The 22,589-nt window shown below is 43.6% G+C and overlaps 1 protein-coding gene across 1 annotated transcript in view; it reads right to left on the bottom strand.

Annotated features, from left to right (window-relative positions):
- Nucleotides 1-22,589, bottom strand: part of LOC120053257 (SH3 and multiple ankyrin repeat domains protein 3-like) — a 275,026-nt gene that overhangs the window by 98,405 nt on the left and 154,032 nt on the right. Inside the window, exons 5-12 of the mRNA XM_039000401.1 lie at nucleotides 20,850-20,958; nucleotides 11,448-11,599; nucleotides 10,908-11,075; nucleotides 9,659-9,775; nucleotides 3,608-3,685; nucleotides 2,473-2,539; nucleotides 1,770-2,005; nucleotides 605-768 (exon numbers count right to left, since the gene is read on the bottom strand). Coding sequence (XP_038856329.1) covers nucleotides 605-768; nucleotides 1,770-2,005; nucleotides 2,473-2,539; nucleotides 3,608-3,685; nucleotides 9,659-9,775; nucleotides 10,908-11,075; nucleotides 11,448-11,599; nucleotides 20,850-20,958 — 1,091 coding nt within the window. The remainder of the gene's footprint in view (nucleotides 1-604; nucleotides 769-1,769; nucleotides 2,006-2,472; nucleotides 2,540-3,607; nucleotides 3,686-9,658; nucleotides 9,776-10,907; nucleotides 11,076-11,447; nucleotides 11,600-20,849; nucleotides 20,959-22,589) is intronic.

The raw sequence follows: 22,589 nt of genomic DNA, 5'->3' as shown, positions 1-22,589 counted from the left end.
ATCGTTTTAACGGAAAACTGTAACGGAAATATACTTTAAACGTTAAGAAAAATGGTCAATTTGTCAATACCCTAGTACTGACACATGATCACAATAAAACACTGAGAAACCTCAGCAATCTGCTCAATTTATCCCACAAGTCCCCCCAATGCACTCCACAAGCATGGACTGGATATCTGAGTGTAGCTCATGTACGTCTCCAGTCCAGCTCCTTATGCAAACCACCCTTCTAGACATCTATTTCAATTAATAGTGCCCAGCCCGCCGACACACACATACATATATATTACAGTGTGAACCATTTTTTATTTTACCAGGCAAGCCAGTTAAGAACAAATTCTTATTTTCAATGACAGCCTAGAAACTGCCTTGTTCAGAGGCAGAAGGACAGATTTTTACCTTGTCAGTTCAGGGATTTGATCTTGCAACCTTTCAGTTACTAGTCCAACACTAACCACTAGGCTACCTGCCATCCCATGAGTAAGACACTTGAGAGACAATGACAAGGAGGAGAGAGGAGGAGCTGGCCTATTAGATCAGACAACAGCACAGTTCAATGTCCCCCAAGGTATTCGATATATGATTGATTGATTGTCCATCTCACCTGAGGCGTCCTCGAGGGACATGTCCCAGAGCGTGTCCATGTGCCCTCCTGACGCTCTGATCGCCCTCATGCAGATGACTGTGTAGCGAGGGAGAGCGGGAGTGGGAGGAGCGAGAGCTGCCTGTGCTCTGGAGACTGCTGTCTGGCACCTCTCCATGATGAGTCTGGAATACAGCACACACACTGTCACACACACACGTAGGCACACACACACACAGACTCTCTTTCTCGCAATTCAATTCAAGGGGCTTTATTGGCATGGAAACATATGTTTACATTGGCAAAGCAAGTGAAATGGATAAACAAAAACTAAAATAAACAAGTTCGAAAAGAATAAAGACATTTCAAACGTCATATTATGTCTATCTAGAGTGTTGTAATGATGTGCAAATAGTTAAAGTAAAAAAAAGTGAAAGAAATCAACATAAACATGGGTTGCATTTACAATGGTGTTTGTTCTTCACTGGTTGACCTTTCCTGACAACAGGTCACACATCGTCACCCACCGGTTTGTTTTTTCATTATTTGTGGGTCTGTGTAATCTGAGGGAAATATGAGTCTCTAATATGGTCATACATTTAGCAGGAGGTTAAAAAATGCAGCTCAGTTTCCACCTCATTTTGTGGGCACATAGCCTGTCTTCACTTGTGCATATAGCCTGTCTTCTCTTAAGAGCGAGGTCTGCCTACGCCAACCTTTCTCAATAGCAATGCTCACTGAGTCTGTACATAGTCAAAGCTCTCTCTCTCTCTTTAGTACAGGGTTTCCCAAACTCGGTCCTCAGGACCCCAAGGGGTGCACGTTTTGATTTTTGACCTAGCACTACACAGCTGAATCAAATAATCAGCTAATCATCTAGCTTTGATCATTTGAATAAGATGTGTAGTGTTAGGGCAAAAACCAAAACGTGTACCCCTTGGGGTCCTGAGGACCGAGTTTGGGAAACTCAGGTATAGTATATTCACAAACACGTGCAACGAAACTAGCATTTCAAACAAAATTAACGAAATTATATTGTAATTTATTTTACATTTGTTTGTGAATCTCACTCACTCACTCACTCACTCACTCACTCACTCACTCACTCACTCACTCACTCACTCACTCACTCACTCACTCACTCACTCACTCACTCACTCACTCACTCACTCACTCACTCACTCACCTCCCCCAGGCTGGCGTGTTGTTGGTGTTGTCCCAGTGCAGGCAGGCTCCTCAGAGAGGGGACAGGAGATTGACCCTGTCGACCGTGACCCTGCCGCAGGGCCTGCCCCAGACCGTGACCGCTCTCCCCGTTGAGGTTGTTGTCGCTAGCGGAGCGCAGCAGGGAGCGGGGCGAAGGCAGTCCTCCCACCAACACACGTCTACGGTTAGTGTAGGAGGGGGTCTCCCTGAAAGGCACTGGGAGAGGGTGACACAACATGTTGCTAGTCAAATCAACATAACAATGTGTACAGGGGTTGCGTTAAATGGACATTTCAGTTTGATGCATTCAGTTGTACAACTGACTAGGTATCCCCCTTTCCCTTACTACATTCCCTGAGGTAGTACTAAGGCTACATAGCTTTATGTGTACATACATCTTACTGCATTGAATTAGAAATCTGGGATATTCTTTCCGTCAAACACTAGATGGCAGAATTTTCACACGTAGCATATTGACTCCCAGTACACTGAATCACACAAAAAAGTGCACATGATCAGGGATAATTACAGAGTGGGTGATTACAGTGGCTACAGTAGGAGTGCTTCAGTCACTTGGCTGAGGACTCTCTTATCCTCTCACACCACTATGGAGGTGTTTACTCAATTAAAGTCCAATGACCACATGCTGTTAGCCACGTACCCATGGCATGTCGTCTACTCACCAACGTCTGACACTTTGTGGATCTTAATGATTTCAGCCAGGTCAAAGTTTCCTGCTATAATGGCAACCTGGAGGAGGAAAGAGGGAGGAGAGAGGAGGGAAGGGGAAGAGAGGGAAGGAGAAGAGAGCGGAGGGAGGGAAGGAAGGAGAGGATAAAGTCACATATGTTGTGTGTTTGTTCCCTTCCCAAAAACAGGTTAGTATCCTGCTTCTCAACACAAGTGTTCCGTAAAACAAGGCTCCCATAGGAAACTGCCATTCTCATGGGGGAGAACAGAACCCTGCTGAAACCTGATGTCTCAGTCTCTGCGTCTGTCTGGAATAAACCTTAGCCTCTGTTGTTTCAAGAAAATACATTTTGGGAACCAATTATCAGATGTATGCTGCATCTACTCTAACGGCTAACAGGCAACATTCCATCCAAACCCTACTTTCTCCCTCCCTCCCTCAATATCAGCTTTTAAAGACTACATTTCCATCACAAATGTTATCTCTCCCATCTTCATCACGCTGTGGTTCTCTCACACGTTGGCCACTACTGCGTTGTGGCCAACTACTACGTCTCTCTCGCGCTCGCGCTCTCTCCAAAACTAGCATTTCAAACAAAATTAAATAGTAATTTGTTTTCCTTTTGTTTGCTTTCTCTCTCTCTCTGATTCATATTTTACACATTAGTAATCGTTCATTAAAAGGCTGCTTGTAACAGATGTCTGATAGCAGTGTGTGTTTCTTATTTCTGGCACTGTGTGAGCGTGTGCACGTGCATGTGAGCAAATGTGTGTGCATGCGCTGGCGCTGTGTGGAGCCAGCTATCCCTGTGTACAAACAAATTAACTTTGATGTGTTGAGGAAATCTGTGTCAATGTCAATTTGACACAGGCTTAATCACACAGCTTGTCACAGAGGCAGGCCAGAGTACAGAAACAGTGTTTCAAGTGGAGTTGCCTTCATGCCATGTAGTTATGGCAGAACAAATATTAATACATTATCTTTGATGTCCACCTCCCTTGACCTCCAAGAGTTTCTGAAACCTTCTCCCATATTAAGTCATATAAAGTTTTCCTTATGGCATGTGGTTATTGTATAGCTAGAACGTAATGTCTGATAGAGGCCAGGTGAAGGAAGGAGAGTTTCACCTGAAAGGCCGTCTGGCTGTTGTAGTTCTTGATCTCTTTATTCACTCCCCGAAACAGTAGAACTCTGGTACAGCTATCCTGAAAGAGGAAGAGAAAGAGAGCATTTTCTTTTTTTCTTTTTTCGATCAGTTGTATTTTGGTTGCATATACAGTAGCTGGGCAATTCATCAGCACACACATGAACAAGCACTCACGCACAAGCATGCACATGCACACAAACACACACACACACACACACACACACACACACACACACACACACACACACACACACACACACACACACACACACACACACACACACACACACACACACACACACACACACACACACACACAAAATATATATGAGGCTCCATTGAGTGCCAGCTCTATTCTCTAATTGGTCCCAACAGAGCTAAGTCTGCTAATTACACTGACCATAGTTAGTGAGAGAGAGAGAGCCTTCTACTCCCCTTCCCTTCCTCTGCATTCTCATCACCCTCCTCTTCCCCAATCTCTCCCTCCATTCATAGCCTAACATAGCGTGTCTGTTGCTGTGGATGTGTGTGTCATTAGGCTATATCATTGGTGCTGTGTGTAAATGTATAGTCCTCTCCCTCTCTCAGGAGGGATCCATGGGTTAACGGGAGGGCTATGTGTTTACAGGGTATAGATCGATATTTAATTTAAAACAGAGTAGAATTAACAGCTCTATGATTGATCTTCTTAACCAAACATGCTTTCTCCCTGGACCCTATTGAGTCATTATCACGCATGCACACACACGCACGCGCACACACACACACAGGATTGCACATCTCTGTTCAAATGACATTGATCTCACAGGAACCTATAGTAAGAGTGCTGTAGAGCCTTCTTTTGGTGACAAACTACATGAAAGCAGTGCGACCCTGCCTCCGTGTGTGTGTGTGTGTCTGCCTCCGTATCTGTGTGTGTCTGCCTCCGTGTGTGTGTGTGTGTGCCTCCGTGTGTGTGTGTGTCTGCCTCCGTGTGTGTGTGTCTGCCTCCGTGTGTGTGTGTCTGCCTCCGTGTGTGTGTGTCTGCCTCTGTGTGTGTGTGTCTGCCTCCGTGTGTGTGTGTGTGTCTGCCTCCGTGTGTGTGTGTGTGTCTGCCTCCGTGTGTGTGTGTCTGCCTCCGTGTGTGTGTGTCTGCCTCCGTGTGTGTGTGTCTGCCTCCATGTGTGTGTGTATTTTTAAGGTAAGCAGAGGTAGACATAAGGAGTCAGCAGAACATCCTCTACCGAACAAGGCTGTTCAATAATGCATTGCCTCTCCTGTAATAGCCCTGTAATCACATCATGTTAATGCTAGCACGCTAACATAGCTAAAAACCCATAGAGTTGAACCCCTGAGGCTGTTAGCTAATCACTAGTCGCCTGTAAAATTTGCACACAAAAACACACATTCTTTCTCTCGTTTAAACGTCTCTTCTGGTTTACACTTAAAGGTGAGGAGCATAATTGTAGCTGTACCACATTAAGGCTCTGACGGTGAATTAGCTAGGGTGGTTAATACATATTGAGGAGGGCTGTGTGTGTGTCCTGTTCTCCATTAGGCAGGAGACTAGCAGTAGCAGAATAATCTACAGAGAATGAGAAAATATCCATTAAGGAGGGTGACATGCATGAGACAGGAGAGACAGGGGTGAGAGAATAAGAGAAGGGAGAGAGTGACGAGTGTAGAAACAGAGAGAAAGTGATGGAGAGAAAGAAAGAGAGGTTGTTCAGTATCTCTCCCCAATCTTGACCCTCCATGAGTGTGTCTTTGTGTGTGTGTGTCATTGTCTGTGTAGTTATGTGTGCATGCTCTTTTTAATTGGAATATTAATTGGGATAACCTATGCATCAACTGCTTTCTCTGTGCTCTCTCAAACACACAAACACACACACGCGCACACAGGCACGCACGCACACACACACGCAAACATACACACACACACAAACACTCCAGGAGACCAATTATAGAGAGGGACATCCCTCTCCCTGCTCACAGCACTAGTCATATTATACGAAACCTTTAAGCATCCAGCAGACTTCGTCACCACGTTTCTTTACCACAATATACAGCACCAGTCAAAAGTTTGGATAAACCTACTCATTCAAGGGTTTTTCTTTTCTTTTTACAATTTTCTATATTGTAGAATAAGAGTGAAGACATCAAAACTATGAAATAATGTAGTAACCAAAAAAGTGTTAACAAATCAAAATATATTTCATATTTTAGATTCTTCAAAGTAGCCATCCTTTGTCTTGATGACAGCTTTGCACACTCCTGGCATTCTCTCAACCAGCTTCACTTGGAATGCTTTTCCAACTGTCTTGAAGGAGTTCCCACATATGCTTGTTGGCTGCTTTGTTGGCTGCTTTTCCTTCACTCTGCAGTCCAACTCATCCCAAACTATCTCAATTTGGTTGAGGTCGGGTGATTGTGGAGGCCAGGTCATCTGATGCAGCACTCCATCACTCTCCTTCTTGTTCAAATAGCCCTTACACAGCCTGGAGGTGTGTTGGGTTATTGTCCTGTTGAAAAACAAATGATAGATCCACTAAGCGAAAACCATATGGGATGGTGTATTGCTGCAGAATGCGGCTGTAGCCATGCTTATTAAGTGTGCCTTAAATTCTAAATAAATCACTGACAGTGTCACCAGTAGGTGGGAACCACACATGTGTGGGAACCACACATGCAGAGATCGTCCTCCATGTTTCACGGTGGAAACCACACATGCAGAGATCGTCCTCCATGTTTCACGGTGGAAACCACACATGCAGAGATCGTCCTCCATGTTTCACGGTGGAAACCACACATGCAGAGATTGTCCTCCATGTTTCACGGTGGGAACCACACATGTAGAGATCATCCATTCACCTACTCGCCGTCTCACACAGACACAGCGGTTGAAACAAAAAAATCAAAAATTTGGACTCATCAGACCAAAGGACATATGTCCACCTGTCTAATGTCCATTTATCGTGTTTCTAGGCCCAAAGTCTCTTCTTCTTATTGGTGTCCTTTAGTAGTGGTTTCTTTGCAGCAATTCGACCATGAAGGCCTGATTCACGCAGTCTCCTCTGAACAGTTGATGTTGAGATGTGTCTGTTACTTGAACTCTGCAAATTTATTTGGGCTGCAATTTCTGAGGCTGGTAACTCTAATGAACATATCCTCTGCAGCAGAGGTAACTCTGGGTTTTACTTTCCTGTGGCGGTCCTCATGAGAGCCAGTTTCATCATAGCACTTGATGGTTTTTGCGACTGCACTTGAAGAAACTTTTAAAGTTCTTGAAATTTTCCAGATTGACTGACCATATCTTAAGGTAATGATGGACTGTCATTTTTCTTTGCTTATTTGAGCTGTTCTTGCCATAATATGGACTTGGTCTTTTACCAAATAGGGCTATACTCTATATACCAACCCTACAGTACCTTGTCACAACACAACTGATTGGCTCAAACGCATTAAGAAGGAAATAAATTCCCCAAATGAACTTTTAACAAGGCACACCAGCTAAAAATTGAAATGCATTCCATGTGACTACCTCATGAAACTGTTTGAGAGAATGACATGAGTGTGCAAATCTGTCATCAAGGCAAAGGGTGGCTACTTTGAAGAATCTCAAAGATAAAATATATTTTGATTTGTTAAAAAAAAAAAAATGGTTACTACATGATTCCATATGTGTTATTTCATAGTTTTGATGTCTTCACTATTATTCTACAATGTAGAAAATAGTAAAAATAAAGAAAAACCTTGAATGAGTAGGTGTGTCTTTTCACATTTAGAATCTTCCTGATGCCATTCTGTTCCTTCTCCATGTCTTGTCTGACAGGTGTGTGATTCCACCTGGGTTCCACTCATTCCCTCAGATTCCTGTTATCCCGTTCTCAGCTGGTGTTGTGTCTGCTCAATCACTCCCCTCTAGTAGTGGCATTAACCAGTCTACTCTGTTCATTAACCAGTCTACTTCTGACTGACTGATTGACTGTCTCTTTATTGACTCATCAATCTGGAGGCTGCCTGTCATGTGCTTCTCTTTCATCCTCCCTGTCTCCTTTGATTGGCTCTCTACTTTTCTCTTTCCCTCTCTCTCTCTCTGTCTCTCTCCACTGTCCATATCCCTTCCCTCTCTCTCTGTCTCTCTTCGTTCTCAATATCCCTTCCCTCTCTCTCTCTGTCTCTCTCTCTCCGCTCTCCATATCCCTTCCCTCTCTCTCTGTCTCTCTTCGTTCTCAATATCCCTTCCCTCTCTCTCTCTGTCTCTCTCTCTGCTCTCCATATCCCTTCCCTCTCTCTCTGTCTCTCTTCGTTCTCAATATCCCTTCCCTCTCTCTCTGTCTCTCTCTCTCCGCTCTCCATATCCCTTCCCTCTCTCTCTGTCTCTCTCCGCTCTCCATATCCCTTCCCTCCCTCTCTCTATCTCTCTCTCTCGCTGTCTCTCTCCGCTCTCCATATCCCTTCCCTCTCTCTCTGTCTCTCTCCGCTCTCCATATCCCTTCCCTCTCTCTCTGTCTCTCTCTGCTCTCCATATCCCTTCCCTCTGCATCTCTCTCATATGAATCTATGTCACTGAGCTAGTGTCTCTGTGTTGATTCCTCGATAATCATCCAGGCCACCTGCCCCCCCTCCGTCCCCGTCCCTGCATTTTTTCCTTTAAGCCCCACTTAAAAGTTCTGTCCATGGGATCGATCTGCTCAGCGGTGGCCTCCTGGATCTCTAAACACTGGAGGGATGAAACATTCTTTGACGATAGGACCCTGCAGAGACAGGGTCTATGAAAGGGAGGAGTAACACTTTTCCCTCTAACTTTTCATTTTGACCATGAATATTCATTAGCATAACTCAGAGAATTAAATCTGTGTTGTTTAAGGTAACATGGTAGGCTACCAATTTTAAGGACCTTTGGATCACCTAAAATATGCCACTTTATGCCATTTTATTCATGGTTGTATGAGCCCTAATTTCCTATTAAGTTTTAAATGCACATGTCAACAGTTTCCTTCTTTCTCTTCCTCTCTCCTCCTCCCCTCCCTCTCTCTCCAGCCGTGTAACACACAGCCTTGATGAAGTATTGATGTTCTTCTCCTCGACCCTCTCAGACACACTTGTGTGTGCATGTACACACTCTCTGGAGACTGTAGTGTTCCAGAGCCTTGGAAACAGGTCATTGCACATGAGTATAGTCAGTGGAGAAGGTTTCACTCTAACACACACACACACACACACCCGCACCATGCTGTTCACTTAGTGGTTAAAAGTACAGCAGGATTCTGGCACAGAATCTACACACTGCCACACAGTGTTACATCACAGTGTGTGTATGTGTGTGTGTGTGTGTGTACATTTCACAGACAGAAATCTTTACAAAAACACTTTTATACAAAGCCATATTTAGTAGACATGGCCCCTATAGGAAACAACCCCACAACCCTAGTACTCTGCTCTCAGCAGCCGAGCCATGGCTTTTCAATTAGTCACTTAAGGCTCAGTCCCCAAACTCAGAACTCAATGTTTCATTGGAGCCTATCAATCTCATCTCTAAATCGCTTGCTACTATCAATATGACTCTTACATTGTCTCCATTCAATCTGACAGTCCGTCCACTCAGCGCCCTCCTAGCCCCAATACACTGCCTGAATTGACCAGGTAATTTAAAATGTAACCTTTATTTAACTAGGCAAGTAAAATAAGAACAAATGTTGATTTACAACGACAGCCTTCCAGGGAACAGTGGGTTAACTGCCTTGTTCAGGGGCAGAACAACAGATTTTTACCTTGTCAGCTCAGGGATTTGATCCAACAACCTTTCAGTTACTGGCCCAACGCTCTGACCACTAGGCTACCTGCCACCCCAAAGTGCAAGCAACATTAGAAAAGTGAAAGCAACATTAGAAAAGTGAAAGCAACATTAGAAAAGTGAAAGCAACATTAGAAAAGTGAAAGCAACATTAGAAAAGACAGCTTCAACACACACAGACATTTGTCGAACCCCTCTAAACCACTTCTTACTCACAACTACTTATCTGACAACACACACCATACAGTGTCTTACCTGGTTGTAGAGGGCACAGACGTGCAGGGCGGTGTTTCCAGAGGCGTTCTGGGCGGCCATGTCAGCTCCATAAAACAGCAGGTGCTCCAAGTGCTGAACGTGACCATGACGACACGCCTTTATGGGGAGACAAACAAGATGGCCGCCTTAGAGCCACATGGATGCTAGTTTGGGTTATTAAGATATTTTGGGTGATTGTGGTAGCATAAATTGTGTGATATTGGAGACAACCCATTTCTCTTCTCTGTTCTCTTCTCTATTTCTCTCTCCCACACAGGCACTATATTAATTGTTCTCTCTCTCTTTTGTTTTGTCTTATCTGTGTGTTACAGCAGCACACTGTCATTTTTATTATCACTCTTCATTTGTGTTTCCTATTATTCACACACACACACACACACACACACACACACACACACACACACACACACACACACACACACACACACACACACACACACACACACACACACACACACACACACACACACACACACACACACACACACACACACACTAATGCCATGGAGGACAGAGGGATGGTAACATATAGAGTATATAGTAGTATAGTAATGGAGAGCTCTGGAAAGCTGGCCTGTAGGCCCAGATTTAGTGTCAGCTTCCTCTCCCCCCAATTCAAAATGGCTAAGAGTTCCTTTCTCAAACACATACTCTTTCTCTCACACTCCATTGTCATCTCTCTCTTTCATTCTCTTACCAACAGCCTGTCAGTTTAGCCTGATTATACTGTAGGTCTCCAAGCCTCCAGACTAACCCTGCATTGAATTGTGTGGTGACGGCACCATGCTACCCCAGAAACAGAGGCTGGTGGTGGGGGAGAACAAGGCAGGAGGGTGGGGTAACCATGGAGGTCCGAAGACATGCTGGTGTGAAGAGGAGAGGAGAAGAGAGAGCAGTGGGAACAGTGGAACACTGTGGACACAGTCCCGTTGACAGTTCTTGTGTTACAGTCCTTTAAGGTTTATATAATGACAGGGGCTGCAGGGTTTTATCAAGCCTTGTAATGCTACTCCCGTTCCCTCCATATAAAACCTTATGAAGCCTGCAGTGCTTTTGTGCCCCATCAAATTAGGAAATTAATATTGTGCGTCTCCCTCGTTGCTCGTCCCCTACATTTTCTTCCTCAAAAAAACATCGGACAGGTTCCTCACAATTTCACAGTCTCAGTCTACAGTAGTGTCCATGTCTGGGAAGAGCAGTCGCACTCTGTATGTGTGTGTGTGTTTACCTGGTGTATCTCCTGCCAGCCGTTCTCGTCCACACAGCCCACCTGAGCATGGTCGTGGAGCAGTAGTTCACAGCAGTAGGGGTCTCCTCCTACCATAGAGCTGTGATAGAGTGGACTTAACCCTCGACTGTCCTTATAGTCAGGAGACGCACCCAGGTCCAGCAACGTCTGGCAGAGAGTGAGAGAGAGAAAAGAGGAGCGAGAGAAAGTGAGAGAAAAGAGGAGAGAGAAAGTGAGAGAAAGAGCTAGAGAACTCACACACATCCAATGCACACACTCACAGAAACAAGCCCAACAGGACCTATTAAAACCCATGTATGAAAACACTATGTTTCCTTTGTGCCATCTACATGTTCTATCATCGGCTGCCGCACTCATGTAGATCAAGAAGAGGGTCATGGTCCATCAAGATGATGGGCTTCTCTCCGCTACAGCTATAGCTCTCAAGATGAGAACAATTATATGAATCATATCAGAGCCATTCAGTGATGACACATCCATTCACTGAGTACATGCCCATGCGCGTCTGTGTGTACTCACTATGAGCGCTGTATGGTTCTTGGTGCGGACAGCCTTGTGCAGGGCAGTGATGCCGTCTTGGGTCCTGAAGTCCAGGTGAGCTCCTCCACTCTTCAGCACCTTGATGAGCTCTGCACAGCCCTCCAGCTGAGATGCCATGGTCAGAGGACATTCTATAGCACACAGGGGGAGAAAGGAAACCTGTTTAATATGCAACAGGGCAGCTTTCCAGTGTACATTGAGGATGGTACTGAGACAGAAGCATGTGTTCTGCATTAGGGTTGACTTTCAAATGTAGTATGGTAGAGGAATGCAGTGGAGTGTAAATGCCCATACATTGACCCTCCCACCCTATGGATGACCTCAGATTAGATTCGATTCGATTGGAATCATGTTTTTAATCTCATCACATCCCATTAATCTCATCATATCTCATTCTCATTAGTAAATGCTGTCCTTCTCATACCAGTTGATGAAGAAATGTCTATTTGGTGCTTTCCTCCATCCTTCAAATGAAGTCCCTGAAGATCCCATATCACATGAAACTATCAGACTAACACTGGAGTAGAGGTGTTAATCCCAGTATTCAACCTGGCAATCATTATATTATGGCCACCTAATCATCCCTAGCTTCCAAATGATTTCTACAAAGCTACAATATATATACAGAAATATGTGTACACCCCTTCAAATTAGTGGATTTGACTTTTTCAGCCACACTTGTTGCTGACAGGTGTATAAAATCAAGCACACAGCCACACAATCTCCATAGTCAAACGTTGGCATTAGAATGGCCTTACTGAAGAGCTTAGTGACTTTCAATGTGTCACCGACATGGGATGCCACCTTTGCAACAAGTCAGTTCGTCAAATTTCTGCCATGCTAGAGCTGCCCCGGTCAACTATAAGTGCTTTTATTGTGAAGTAGAAACGTCTAGGAGCAACAGCGGCTCAGCAGTGAAGTGGTAGGCCACTCTGGAGCAGTGGAAATGCGTTCTCTGGAGTGATGAATCACGTTTCACCATCTGATGGACAGGAGAATGCTACCTGCCCGAATGCACAGTGCCAACTGTAAAGTTTGGTGAAGGAGGAATAATGGTCTGAGACTGTTTTTCATGGTTTGGGCCTCTTATTAGTTTGAGTGAAGAACAATCTTAACGCTACAGAATACAATGACTTTCTAGACGATTCTGTGCTTCCAACTTTGTGGCAACTGTTTGGGGAAGGCCCTTTCCTGTTTCAGCATGAGAATGACCCCGTGCACAAAGCGAGGTCAATACAGAAATGCTTTGTCGTGATTGTTGTGGAAGAACTTGACTGGCCTGCACAGAGTCCTGACCTCAACCCCAGCGAACACCTTTGGGATGAATTGGAACACCGACTGTGAGCCAGGCCTAATCACCAAACATCAGTGCTCGACCTCACTAGTGCTCTTGTGGCTGAATGGAAGCAAGTCCCTACAGCAATGTTCCAACATATAGTGGAAAGCCTTCCCAGAAGAGTGGAGGCTGTTATGGCAGCAAAAGGTGGACAAAGTCCATATTAATGCCCATGAATTTGGAATGAAATGTTCGACCAGCAGGTGTCCACATACTTTTAGTCATGTAGAGTATATGGAATTGTTTTAAGAAGGACATACCAAGGATAATTTTGCTATTTGATTTTGAATTTTAAGACCCCATGAAGTATAAAAACAATATAGAAAAAAAGTATTTGATCAAAACATATTTTTGGCCTTATTGCTACAGTATTAGTGTAATGTAAACACATTGGATAACATATTCACTACATGGAACAACAGATAGTCCCCCCAAATGAATCAAAAGGAAGTTTGTTATTGTTATATTCTTATATTGTTATTCTTTTATTTATTAGAAAAAATTGTATACATGTATTTAAACCCTTATTTTTGGCACTGAACAGTCTCCATATATACTTCCATCCATTTTTTCAACTGGCACCGGGGGACCTTCAGACGAGTCTTGTGTCATGAGCGTGTTCGTGGGAGTCTCATCTTTCCGTAGAGGGGTCATAGTTTGTAGACCAAACCGTTCCGACGCTACAGAGGATTTTGTGAGAAGACAGATTTTCGGGGTGTCTCATGGTCTGACAAACACCGCTCTAGCTCTGTCACCTGTCACCATAGATGCAGAAGTGCGACATAGATGGATGTGGTGGATTTTTATGGGGATAAAAAAAGTTTAATAGATTTTGCGGGGGTGCGGACATCAACCGTAGGGGGTTAACTTGTAATGCAGCAAAAATAAAGACTAACAATGACTATAGAATCCCTATTCTGTGCTTGAGAAATCAATTAGTTGTATACAAATAAATCAAAACATTTGATTAAGAAGGCCTTCCCCTTTTAAATGACTCTGATTAGAGTGATAAGGGAAGAGGGAAAAAAACGATTTCCTTTTCCAGATGAATCCACTCTCATGCCTTTCAAGTGATTCATTTAAGAAGACAAATACCGTGCCTTTGATGGCCTCGTCAGTGAAATGACTTTGTGTGAAAAACATGATGGAGTTGGTATTTATCAAAACCAGACAGGGACAAATAAGAGTGTCCGAGTTAGCAAACAGCCTGTGTGTGTGTGTTTATTTGTTTGATTTGATGATGATGCAACTAAACACTAAGAAGCAATTAATGTCATAATATATTTTTTACATTTCTTCATCAAATACACCTCTTCATCAAAGAAAGTGCATGGGATAAACTGTGGGTTTAGTACAGGGTTTCCCAAACTCGGTCCTCGGGACCCCAAGGGGTGCACAGCTGAATCAAATAATCAGCTAATCATCTAGCTTTGATCATTTGAATAAGATGTGTAGTGTTAGGAAAAAAAACAAAAACGTGTACCCCTTGGGGTCCAGAGGACCGAGTTTGGGAAACTCAGGTATAGTATATTCACAAACACGTGCAACGAAACTAGCATTTCAAACAAAATTAACGAAATGATATTGTAATTTATTTTATCTCTCTCTCTCTCTCTCTCTCTCTCTCTCTCTCTCTCTCTCTCTCTCTCTCTCTCTCTCTCTCTCTCTCTCTCTCTCTCTCTCTCTCTCTCTCTCTCTCTCTCAACAAATGGCTGCATAAACATTTGCATAAACATGAGGAGATTAGCATGAAATAATCCAGCTTTACCCAGCATGCATTGGTATGGAGCAGAAAGGGCTAGACGGAAATCGCTCAGCAGGCAGCCAACCAGAATAATCACAGCCGAGCTTGTTATCTACCTCTATCTGTCCATCTAAGTGTTTACTTCCATCTAAGTGTTTACTTCTATCTGTGTTTCTGTGTCAGTCGGTCTCTGCGTCAGTCGGTCTCTGCGTCAGTCGGTCTCTGCGTCAGTCTGTCTCTGCGTCAGTCTGTCTCTGCGTCAGTCTGTCTCTGCGTCAGTCTGTCTCTGCGTCTGTCTGTCTCTGCGTCTGTCTGTCTCTGCGTCTGTCTGTCTCTGCGTCTGTCTGTCTGTCTCTGCGTCTGTCTGTCTGTCTCTGCGTCTGTCTGTCTGTCTGTCTGTCTGTCTGTCTGTCTGTCTGTCTGTCTGTCTGTCTGTCTGTCTGTCTGTCTGTCTGTCTGTCTGTCTGTCTGTCTGTGTCTCTGTAGTAGTCTGTCTGTATAATATCTCTGTATCTGTCTGTATGTCTCTGTATCTATCTCTCCCTCTCTTAAACACTAGCAGAGGCAAATTAGTTATCACTGGCATTTTTTAAGTTATGCCCCCTTCCATCCTTAACATTTGTAGGGACGATTTTTTTATACATCTAGTCAATGTTTTTATTCATGTTTTTTAACACTGTTTTGTTTGATCTAAATGAACGCTGCAGGTGTCTTTGATTCCATAATGTCCGGGGCCTCATTTTTAAATGTTACAAAAAATATAAAAATACTTACAAAATATACCCCAATTACCATGAGAATTTCCTTTCCTCCACCCAAACTTTAGACCGTGTGTATGCACATTTTCTAGTGAGTGTTGTATTACAAGCAGGCAAGTATGTTTTTGTGCAAAAGGTGGATATGATGAAAAGTTTATTCATAAAAACATAATAACAAGATGTAGAGAAGAGTGTAAATCGGCTATAATAATTAAACATAGTATTTTATTTCCAATTTCTTTTCATAACCATTGCAGAATAAATTCCTCATCTTTTCTGGCCGTGATGGGTTCACATTCCTGAAGTAACCATACAACAAATTACCATTTAATTGTAACTAGGAGCGCAACATCAACGCATATTTAGCCTAATCTAGGAGCCTATACCAGCAGCACATAAAAACACAAAAATATACTACCATTCAAAAGTTTGGGGCCACTTACAAATGTCCTTGTTTTCCATGAAAACATACATGAATGAGTTTCAAAATTAATAGGAAATAGAGTCAAGATGTTGAAAAGGTTATAAATAATGATTTTTTAATTGAAATAATAATTGTGTCCTTCAAACTTTGCTTTTGTCAAAGAATCCTCCATTTGCAGCAATTACAACCTTGCAGACCTTTGGCATTCTAGTTGGCACTTTGTTGAGGTAATCTGAAGAGATTTCACCCCATGCTTCCTGAAGCACCTCTCACAAGTTGGATTGGCTTGATGGGCACTTCTTACGTACCATACGATCAAGCTGCTCACACAAAAGCTCAATAGGGTTGAGATCTGGTGACTGTGCTGGCCACTCCATTATAGACAGAATACCAGCTGCCTGCTCCAATTAAGCACCGTCCACAGGGTATGGCATGGATTTGCAAAATGGAGTGATAGCCTTCCTTCTTCAAGATCCCTTGTACCCTGACCAATCTCCCACTTTACCACCACCAAAGCACCCCCAGACCATCACATTGCCTCCCCCATGCTTGACAGTTGGCGTCAAGCACTCCTCTAGCATCTTTTCATTTTTCTGCGTCTCACGAATGTTCTTCTTTGTGATCCGAACACCTCAAACTTAGATTAGTTTGTCCATAACACTTTTTTCCAATCTTTCGCTGTCCAGTGTCTGTGTTCTTTCGCTCATCTTAATCTTTTCTTTTTATTGGCCAGTCTGAGATATGTCTTTTTCTTTGCAACCTTGCTTAACTAAACAACTTCTTCGCTCGCTTTGAGGACAATACAGTGCCACCGACATGGTCCGCTACCAAAACCTGCAGACTCTCCTTCACCGCAGCCAACGTGAGTAAAACATTTAAACGTGTTAACCTTCGCAAGGCTGCCGGCCCAGATGGCATCCCTAGCCGCGTCCTCAGAGCATGCGCAGACCAGGTGGCTGGTGTGTTAACAGACATATTCAATCAATCCCTATCCCAGTCTGCTGTTCCCACATGCTTCAACAGGGCCACCATTGTTCCTGTTCCCAAGAAAGCTAAGGTAGCTGAGCTAAACGACTATCGCCCCGTAGCACTCACTTCTGTCATCATGAAGTGCTTTGAGAGACTAGACAAGGATCATATCACCTCCACCCTACCTTACACCCTAGACCCACTCCAATTTGCTAGCCGCCCCAATAGGTCCACAGACGATGCAATCACGCTGCCCTAACCCATCTGGACAAGAGGAATACCTATGTAAGAATGCTGTTCATCGACTACAGCTCAGCATTTAACACCATAGTGCCCTCCAAACTCGTCAATAAGCTCGAGACCTTGCAACTGGATTCTGGACTTTAACGGGCCGCCTCCAGGTGGTGAGAATAGGAAACAACATCTCCACCCCGCTGATCCTCAACACTGGGGCCCCACAAGGGTACGTTCTCAGCCCTCTCCTGTACTCCCTGTTCACCCATGACTCCGTGGCCATGCACGCCTCCAAATCAATCATCAAGTTTGCAGATGACACTACAGTGGTAGGCTAGATTACCAACAACGACGAGACGGCCTACAGGGAGGAGGTGAAAGCCCTCGGAGTGTGGTGTCAGGAAACAACTTCACACTCAACATCAACAAAACAAAGGAGATGATCGTGGACTTCAGGAAACAGCAGAGGGAGCACCCCCCTATCCACATCGACGGGACAGTAGTGGAGAAGGTGGAAAGTTTTAAGTTCCTCAGTGTACACATCACGGACAAACTGAAAAGGTCCACCCACACAGACAGTGTGGTGAAGAAGGCGCAACAGCGCCTCTTCAACCTCAGGAGGCTCAAGAAATTTGGCTTGTCACCAAAAACACCCACAAACGTTTACAGATGCACAATCGAGAGCATCCTGTCGGGCTGTATCACCGCCAGGTACGACAACTGCTCCGCCCACAACCGCAAGGCTCTCCAGAGGGTAGTGAGCTCTGCAGAACGCATCACCGGGGGCAAACTACCTGCCCTCCAAGACACCTACACCACCCGATGTCACAGGAAGGCCAAAAAGATCATCAAGGACAACAACCACCCGAGCCACTGCCTGTTCACCCCACTATCATCCAGAAGGCGAGGTCAGTACAGGTGCATCAAAGCTGGGACCGAGAGACTGAAAAACAGCTTCTATCTCAAGGCCATCAGACTGTTAAACAGCCATCACTAACATTGAGTGGCCACTGCCAACATACTGACTCAAATCTCTAGTCACTTTAATAATAATAAATTGGATGTAATAAATGTATCACTAGTCACTTCAAACAACGCTACTTTATATAATGTTTACATACCCTACATTACTCATCTCATATGTATATACTGTACTCTATACCATCTACTACATTCTGCCTATGCCGTTTGGCCATCGCTCATTCATATATTTATGTGTACATATTCTTATTCATTCCTTTACATGTATAAGGTAGTTGTTGTGAAATTGTTAGATGACTTGTTAGATATTACTGCATGGTTGGAACTAGAAGCACAAGCATTTCGCTACACTCGCATTGACATCTGCTAACCATGTGTATGTTACCAATACAATTTGATTTGATTTGATTTAGAAGGCCAGCACACCGGAGTCACCTTTTCACTGTTGACATTGAGACTGGTGTTTTGCGGGTACTATTTAATGAAGCTGCCAGTTGAGGACTTGTGAGGTGTCTGTTTCTCAAACTAGAAACTCTAATGTACTTGTGCTCTTGCTCAGTTGTGCACCGGGGCCTCCCACTCCTCTTTCTATTCTGGTTAGAGCCAGTTTGCGCTGTTCTGTGAAGGGAGTAGTACACAGCATTGTACAATATCTTCAATTTCTTGGCAATTTCTCGCATGGAATAGCCTTAATTTCTCAGAACAAGAATAGACTGATGAGTTTCAGAAGAAAGTTCTTTGTTTCTGGTAATTATGAGCCTGTTATCGAACCCACAAATGCTCCAGATACTCAACTAGTCTAAAGAAGGCCAGTTTTATTGTTTCATTAATCAGGACAACAGTTTTCATCTGTGCTAACATAATTGCAAAAGGGTTTTCTAATGATCAATTAACCTTTTATAATGTTAAACTTGGATTAGCTAACATAACGTGCCATTGGAACACAGGAGTGATGGTTGCTGATAATGGGCCTCTGTACGCCTATGTAGATATTCCATAAATAATCAGCCGTTTCCCGCTACAATAGTCATTTACAACATTAACAATGTCTACACTGTATTTCTGATCAATTTGATGTTATTTTAATGGACAAAAATGTGGCTTTTCTTTCAAAAACATGGACATTTCTAAGTGACCCCAAACTTCTGAATGGTAGTGTATTTTGATAAACAAAATATTGAACAACAATTTGTCTTTTGCATAGAAGTGTGGGCTGTAGCATTTAGCCTACTTTTAAATTGTTTTGAATATAGGCTACAATAAATCTTGCAGCACTGCTATAGGCAACATGCATGTTTAGTTTGAAAAAGTCACCGCAAAATATATATTTATTTTTTAAATATTATTTATTTTTTTATTTTAATTTCACCTTTATTTAATTAACCAGGTAGGCTAGTTGAGAGCAAGTTCACATTTACAAATGCGACCTGGCCAAGATAAAGCAAAGCAGTTCGACACATACAACAACACAGAGTTACACATGGAATAAACAAACATACAATCAATAATAGAGTAGAAAAATCTATATACAGCATGTGCAAATGAGGTAGGATAAGAGAGGTAAGGCAATAAATAGGCCATGATGGCAAAGTAATTACAATATAGGAAGTAAACACTGGAATGGTAGGATGTGCAGAAGATGAATGTGCAAGTTGAGATACTGGGGTGCAAAGGAGCAAGATAAATAAATAAATGAATACAGTATGGGGATGAGGTAGATTGGATGGGCTATTTACAGATGAGATATGTACAGGTGCAGTGATCTGTGAGCTGCTCTGACAGCTGGTGCTTAAAGCTAGAGAGGGAGGTAAGAGTCTCCAGCTTCCGAGATTTTTGCAGTTCGTTCCAGTCATTGGCAACAGAGAACTGGAAGGAGAGGCGGCCAAAGGAAGAATTGGCTACGGGTGGGTGCGTGTGCTACGGGTGGGTGCGCGTGCTACGGGTGGGTGCGTGTGCTACGGGTGGGTGCGCGTGCTACGGGTGGGTGCGCGTGCTACAGGTGGGTGCGCGTGCTACGGGTGGGTGCGCGTGCTACGGGTGGGTGCGCGTGCTACGGGTGGGTGCGCGTGCTACGGGTGGGTGTGCGTGCTACGGGTGGGTGCGCGTGCTACGGGTGCTACGGGTGGGTGCTGCTATGGTGACCAGTGAGCTGAGATAAGGCGGGGCTTTACCTAGCAAAGACTTATAGATGACCTGGAGCCAGTGGGTTTGGCGACGAGTATGAAGCGAGGGCCAGCCAACGAGAGCATACAGGTCGCAGTGGTGGGTAGTATATGGGGCTTTGGTGACAAAACGGATGGCACTGTGATAGACTGCATCCAATTTGTTGAGTAGAGTGTTGGAGGCTATTTTGTAAATGACATCGCCGAAGTCGAGGATCGGTAGGATGGTCAGTTTTACGAGGGTATGTTTGGCAGCATGAGTGGAGGATGCTTTGTTGTGAAATAGGAAGCCGATTCTAGATTTAATTTTGGATTGGAGATGCTTAATGTGAGTCTGGAAGGAGAGTTTACAGTCTAACCAGACACCTAGGTATTTGTAGTTGTCCACATATTCTAAGTCAGAACCGTCCAGAGTAGTGATGCTGGATGGGCGGGCAGCGATTGGTTGAAGAGCACACCTTTACAAAAAATGTGATCAAATTTGCCATTGCTCTTTCTTTTAGAAACTGCCGTGATCTAATTCCAATAGTTCCAAATTATAAAGGGTGTTACTGTCAACATAAAAGGTTAATGGAGGGCGTTTTCCAGGCGGAGTTATAATGCTCCTTCACGTGCGCACAGGTTTATAACGGGAAACCTGCGTATGTATGGCGTGCGCCAAATGTAAATTTCTAAATAAATTACGTGTGTATTATTTTCAGAAATGGCGCATGGCAGATACTTAGTGTGAAATTTACGCAGCGGTTATAAAGGAGGTGCAACAGGCTCCTCACCTCCCGATTCAGGGTCGTGGAAGTTGGGGTCCAGACCTTTCTCCAGGAATTTGGACACCTTCTCAATGTTCCTCTGCTGAACATACTCCATAAACTTCTTCAGGTTCGCCTGGAGACAGACAGAGAGAGAGTCCATGTCATTCAACTAGTATCAAAAAAATATTTAAATGTATTTCATGCAAATCAAATTAAATGAAATATTGAGGAAGGGGCAGAGGTGGAGAGTTTGAGAGAGAGAGAGAAAGAGAGAGAGAGAAAGAGAGAGAGAGAAAGAGAGAGAGGGGCCAGGAGGCAAGAGCAATAGAGAGGAAGAGAAATAGAGTGGAGAGGCCAGGATGCATCAGGGAAGGAGGGGAGAGAACAAAGAGAGGCAGTGAGAGAGAGAGCAAGCTAAAGACAGTTATGGAGATAAAGAGAACAAATGTAGGGAGAGAGAACTCTGTGATTGGGTGAAGTAAGACTCATGTGGATAGAGATGTTTAATAATGGAGGTGAGAGATGAAAGCTGAAGCACACTGCCGTGTTCCTGTGTGTGTGTCCAAGTGGAAGATTTAGGTGGATACAGTAGTGCATTAGCCACCTTTGGGTAGAAAGCAACATTCCATCTCTACTGTACTTCCAACACAGCAACAAAAAAACACTCCTTTTATCCAAAACAGCATATCGTACAGAGCACTTCTCTTTACAGGATCAGACCATTTTCCCCAGGCCATTTCCTGTAACCAACTAGTTCCTACGTATACTGTGCATTGTTAGTAAAGGATTGTTTCTATCCAAAAGTTTTTAACCACTAAGCAGCTGATTCTTACTGGATTGTTTTGAGTAAAGGACACTATAAAGACAGCACTCAGGTTTGGGGTCAAGTCCATTTCAATTCAATAAATTCAGTAGATTAACTGAAATGTAAAGGTCCAATGCAGCTGTTTTTATGGTAAAAGAAATAAACAAAGATAGCTTCTTAGCAAAGAACAATTTCTCAAGCAATCATTTTTCTAGGCCTGTCTGGGTGTGGTCTGAGTGGGGAAGGGGAAAACAGAACATTTGCTGTTATTTCCAGAGATGTCATCAGGTAGGCCAAAACTCTATTCCACCAAAACTGGCTGAAATTGCAGGTGGTCTTTTCAAACAGTTCTTGCACTAAAAGGCATTATCATAATTTTCCCAATTTCACAGTACTATTCCAGCCTCATAGTGTGGAAATATAAAACACAGAAATATCACGTTATTGACTGCACTGGGCCTTTAACATACGGCACAAAATGGAAAACATCTGTAATGTAGATTGGGTGTGTGTACAGCCATTGGTTATTGAAAGAAGAGGAGTTGAGGTCTTTCCTCTCAATATTCAGTTATGTGCTACAATTCCACACCAAAGAGGGAATTTAGGATATCCTTATTTTTGTGTCCTCGTTGCAGTGAAGCATGTCATCCAACAAAGATGACTCTCTCACTAAGCTGTTTAGAGTGAATAAGGACGCATACACATCTGCATCTGCAGTACAAGGCTAGACAGCTCATTCATAAAATAACACCATGCACACCCACACTCATGTCTGTTATTGATTGATTTGGTTGTCTTTTTTTCTTCGCTTTAAAGGAAAGATTCACCCATTTTGAATGTCATGTCGTTTTTGTGCATCTCTGAGTGATGTTCTATCGATTCCTAGGGTCATTTCATGTTTTCATGTGTATCTGAGGTGTTCACCGTTTAAGCAGAAATACAGCCGATATGACGAGTTT

This window comes from Salvelinus namaycush, chromosome 9 (assembly GCF_016432855.1).
Source record: "Salvelinus namaycush isolate Seneca chromosome 9, SaNama_1.0, whole genome shotgun sequence".
NCBI classification, from domain to species: domain Eukaryota; kingdom Metazoa; phylum Chordata; class Actinopteri; order Salmoniformes; family Salmonidae; genus Salvelinus; species Salvelinus namaycush.
Note: the sequence above shows the minus strand (reverse complement) of the source record. Positions and strands in the feature narration are given on the sequence as shown.